General features: G+C 36.1%; 1 protein-coding gene across 1 annotated transcript in view; it reads left to right on the top strand.

Annotated features, from left to right (window-relative positions):
* Dach1 (dachshund family transcription factor 1) overlaps nucleotides 1–5,223 on the top strand; it is a 362,276-nt gene extending 357,053 nt beyond the window's left edge. The window contains exon 12 of the mRNA XM_026788386.1: nucleotides 2,513–5,223. Within this exon, the coding sequence (XP_026644187.1) occupies nucleotides 2,513–2,550 (38 nt within the window). The 3' untranslated portion in view covers nucleotides 2,551–5,223. The remainder of the gene's footprint in view (nucleotides 1–2,512) is intronic.
* Nucleotides 5,224–5,434: the final 211 nt, after the last annotated feature.

The raw sequence follows: 5,434 nt of genomic DNA, 5'->3' as shown, positions 1-5,434 counted from the left end.
AGAGAGAGATTATGTTTCCATATGGCCATTAATGTCAATTTTGCTAAGTAAACATCTCTGCTATCCTACTCTGCCTTGCATCTCCAGACTTAATAACCTTTGTTATTTTTGCTTTTTTAAAATCTAAATAACTTTTTTCATTTATTTTACATACCACCGAGATTCCCTTCTCTCTTCCCCTCCCATCCCCTCACCTTCTCCTCCATCTCCGTTCAGTAAGGAAGGGGCCTCCCTTGGGCTTGCACAAAGCATGGCACAATAAGTTGGGGTGTGACCGAGCTCCTGACATTAAGGTGAGTCAGGGCCCGGTAAACTAGTGTGATGAGCAGCTTACCACAAGCCAGTTAAGCACCAGGGAGAGGTCCTGCTCTCACTGTTTAGAAGCCTTACTGAAAAAATAAGCTACACAATTGTCATACACATGCAGACAGCCTAGGTTGGTGCTTTGCAATTCCCTGACTGTTGGTACAACGCCCATGACTCCTGTGCTCTCTGGTCAGCTCACTTAATAAACTTTAATTTATCTTTAGCACAATATGTACTTGGGAAATGTTGGTTCTACTGATAATAAGAACTGCTATGATTTCCTTGAGATGAAAGCTTTTATTGACTTGGATTTAATGTCTCATAATACTTTGGTAAAATTTATTCAGTGTCAAGAAGATTTTTTTTCTGTGACTACAGCACACAGAAAGATATAGAGATAATATAAAGAATTTTGGTGTGGTACTTGTAGAAGGCTATCTAGTCATGGGTGTGGGAATGAAATATGGTGAAAATAGGCAATATACTAATTACCTTTAACACATATTGTTTCTTCTAAAGTTTAACATTTGGCTTGGTGAGATGACTTTTCATATAAGGGCACTTGCCTGATTATCTGAACTCATTTCCCTAAACACAGATGATGGAGGGAGAAGCCTGATGCTGGCATTTTGTCCACTGACACCCCACCACCGCATATACAGATGCATGGTTGACTGTACACACAAACACACCCGCACACACCTGCACACACGTGCACGCACGCACACACACACACACGCACACACACACACACACGCACAATACATATTATAAACAAATGTTTTAAGTATTCTAGGAAGGTTAACATTTGTCATCTCAAAACATTTAAGGCAAGCACTTTAATAAATCATTTTGCTTCTAATGTTGGCTGGAACAGTGACATGGCTGTTTCTTTCATGGGACTTACCAGTTGGGAGGTTCACAATTAATTTTTAGGGTACATGGACTGGCCAACAAAAGCTGGACATGTTTAAAGATAACAAATTTTAGCAAGAAGGAACTGGAGAGTTAATGGAAGGGAGAGAATACTAACTTCTCAGCCTACTAAGGAGAAAAGATTGATTATATCAAATCAGAGTGAAGGTTTGCTTACTGTAGAGTGGGGCAGTCAGGATCATGAAGTTTTATGCCTCCATGGAAGTGATATTATATTCCTGCAAATTATGATAACGTAAGGTGTGAAAAGAAAGTAAAATTTTGTCAAATCATTGTTTCTCAGAAGTAAAAGTTGCTTTACCATTGACAGAACTTTTGTAGAATTTACTATCAATATCTACTGTAGATTGTACAACACGTAAGGGAGATGTGTAAATGCTTTTCTGTTTTCTGAATCCTATTCTGGTCTGGTTCTATTTCCTTGTAAATATCTATGCTGATATTTATTTTTCAAAGTTTGAAAATGGTTTTTCCAAGCATTGGATTTTTCCAAGCATTTAGCTAGGAATACTTGAAATTCTGTTGTATTTTATATATATCCGAAGGTTAGATCAAATGCAGAGGGGTCAGGGTAGAGTGTAAGAATCAGAAAAATGGACTGACGTTTTGCGTGTGGTTTGTATTGGATAATTAATTCCCCGTTTCTTATTTCTACTTCATTCAAATAGTTTATACAATATGTCCAAGTTTTCATTTCTTTTTATTTCCCACAAAGCTGTGCCATTTATTTGTTCAATTTATCTCAGTGCAGTGAAGAAAGGCTCTGCTTTATTGGTGACCCTAAAATAGTGGTGGTGGTCCTCAATAAGTGGCAGCACAAGCGCACAATGGCCACATCACCTAGAAGATTTAGCAACAGAGCTGGAGAGCAAGAGGGATCTGGCTTTCGTGATGGAGACACACCTGAGTGCATTCCCAGAAAATTTGCTTCTGCAATCTTGGTGGAAGTAATTGTCATTCAACAGAAAGTCCCTAGCTTTGCATATCAGTAATGCACATACACACAGACCCTTATCTATTTCCTGAGTGGTCTGGAACTGATATCATTGGAGCAAATATATATTTATGAGAATGAAGGCGTCTGTACCCTCCTTGATCCTACAAACTCATGTCATTATGAAATTAATTTTGAGAATATGTGAAAACTGTTACATCCTAAGCAAGTGAAAGTAAGATGAAAGCCAGAATTTCACAGCTAATTTTGTATTTCTTATATCCACATTGGTCCCTAAAGTGCCATGCCATTAATTATTTTTATCATTTGTTTTAGATGGAAGACTGTATTTGAAAACTACCGTCATGTACTGAATCTTTCCTGTTGAGGAAATCCATCCTTTCATAGAGAACTCTGGAGTCAGACATTCATCGCTGGAAAGTTCAGGAAAACAACAAAAAAAGTCCATATAAAGGAACTTCTTCTATTTTGTGTGTTAGTGCTCTTTAACATTTAAGTATTCCACAAAAGCAGAAAAAATTTCCGCCATTGCTTTTCCACCTGTGGCTCATACCAGAGACTGAGAATGTTTATAAATGCACACATCTCAACCTTCCTACAGTCAATAACTCAGCTGTGCTACTGGACACGTGTAGACAGAGATAACGATGGGTCTTAAGAACACCTAGCTTTGCTTTGTTTTCCTTTTGTTCTTAATGGAATGAACCATTTCTCCTCTTCTGAAAATTCTGTAACTGAGCGCATCAACAGACTGTTGCAGTGTTCACCCAGACTTATAGACCTGTGTCTCACAGAAACCAGCAAGAATATACGGGATGAACCTGTAAGGGGCATCGAGGATGCTGGTGGGGAATGAGAGAAGTGAAAGTATTCTGTTACGTTCGATTTTAAACTCTGTAATTGTGGATTTTCTCCTGAAGACTTTTTTCATATACTTTCTGAAAGACCAACAAATGTGTGTTAACAACTCAATGGAATTACATTTTGCATATCTGAAACAGAAGCATTGAATATAAGCCAAAAGGTTTCCCTGATGGTCTCTTTCTTAAAGATAAAAAAATATAAATATATATATATAAATATAACATGTTTTCATTCCAAACTGGTAGTGGTATATAGGATTACAAATAATAACGTTGCTTCTTACTCAAATTGTTGGTCACATGTACAGTATATAAACATAAAACTCACAGGAAGGTATTATGTATGCAGTAGTACACTAGCGTTTAGGCAATGAAAATTTTAGAAAATATGTTTTGTCACCCTGTGGGTCAGAAAGATGTCTTTCTGGTTTTAACGCATGCAGGCATGTAAATATTTGTCTGGAGTCACAGTATTAATGAGTGAGATCTTATGAATCTGGTGACATCAGAACTCTATGTCAGTCACTTTTATTTGTATATTGATCCCTAGTGAGTGCCCCAAACTGCACTACAGAGGAGGAATTGTGACTGACCGGTAAATCAAAACACCAGAGATATTTTTATATGTTAATGTCATATGTTAATGTTGCTGAAAAACAAAACTTAACAAGCCCTTGGTGTATTGGTCCAATACCACGTAGCCCCGAGTGATGAAGTTAAACTGTGCCGTGCTTCCCGCCCTGTTCAGAGGGAAGAGTGGCTATGTGTTATTTTTACTGTCTTTTTGAAAGTTACAGTATGTGTTTTCATATTTGTGCATATAACTGGAAGTAAAGCTGCAAACAGTGCTATTACACGCTGACGTTCCCTTTGTTTTTACACAATAGGAGTGACACTTTTAAAAACTTACCTGAATCAGTGCAGTTGCTGTCCATTTTATGATTTTCTCTGCCATCCTAAAATTTTATATAATAACATTTTTATTTCCATAAAGCAACAAAGTAATAAGTCTAAGGAAGCTAGTTTCAATGTGTAAAGATAGTTCTGATTGGGTAATCATTATTTGGATAAGAAAAAAATTCGCCTTATGGATACTGTGTCACTAAGCTCCTGTACTTTTTAGGTCTTCCTTGGCTGTAACTAATTCTTGGCTGTAACTTGCTATTAACTGGTTAAGTCCATTTTTAATACAACAAAGGGTTATATGTACAGTTCTTTCTTTTAGCTTGCTTTAAAAAGGAGTGATACTTTAATTTAAAATGTTGTTAGTAACTGCTTTCTAGAAACTTGGTTTGCTGAGCATAATTCTTCCATGATCATGTTTTGTTGTTTGAGGAAAAGAGAGTCTTTTCCTACTTACAGGTATATTTTGTTTGTTTTTCCTTACATACAGTCTTTCAAAAGTTACAACACTTAAAATTGGATGGACTTGTGTCAAGATTTGGAGTCATACATTAGCAGACCTTTTTTTTTTAAGCCTACAATTTACATAGGCGGCAGAGTTGGTCGCTGCTCTGCTCCTGGTGTAGAGTCACCTGTTAAGTGGGGTTCATCATTGTGAAATGCATACGTGAAAGACCTCTGAGAATGCTTTAGTGTTTGGTTCAACAGAAAGAAAATATTAGAACTGAAGAAAAATGCTGTCTGCTGTATGTTGAGACTCTTATTAACCTGTTGTAAATAATACAATTCACACAATGTTATTGTAAGTTTGTAACTTAATTTCCCCCTTTTTAGTTAAACAGATTTGTTTAGAAACTTGTGTTTTGGTGTAAGCAAGTAAAATTGTGTCCATTTTATGGTCTCCATGCCTTTGTAATCTTACAAATATTAATGTCTAGTTGTTCTATATTATAACCATATTTGCGCTCTATGCAAGCCCTTGGAACAGAACATACTCATCTTCATGTAGGACCTATGAAAATTGTCTATTTTTATCTATATATTTAAAGTTTTCTAAAAATGATAAAAGGTTATTACGAATTTTGTTGTACAAAATCTGTACAAAAATCTGTTTTTACATCATAATGCAAGAATTGGAAATTTTTCTATGGTAGCCTAGTTATTTGAGCCTGGTTTCAATGTGAGAACCACGTTTACTGTTATTGTATTTAATTTTCTTTTTCTTTTCAACAATCTCCTAATAAAAATGTCTGAAATCGCCTTGTGACTTTATTTACCGTTCGTCTTTATTAGAGTCTCTGAAACGTGTTACATCAAAGGAATATTTACTTTATAATGGGAGGCATCTAAAAACAACATAAGTCAGCTCTTTGCAATGCTCAGGGAGCAATGCTCAATGATTTTATTTAACATGCAACTGCTTCTATCTCTAATATGAATTACTGTGGTGAAAACCATCATAAAAGCACAC

Source organism: Microtus ochrogaster, unplaced genomic scaffold (genome assembly GCF_000317375.1).
Source record: "Microtus ochrogaster isolate Prairie Vole_2 unplaced genomic scaffold, MicOch1.0 UNK2, whole genome shotgun sequence".
In the NCBI taxonomy this organism is placed as follows: Eukaryota; Metazoa; Chordata; class Mammalia; order Rodentia; family Cricetidae; genus Microtus; species Microtus ochrogaster.
The sequence above is the reverse complement of the archived record's forward strand: the minus strand, read 5'-3'. Positions and strand labels throughout refer to the sequence as shown.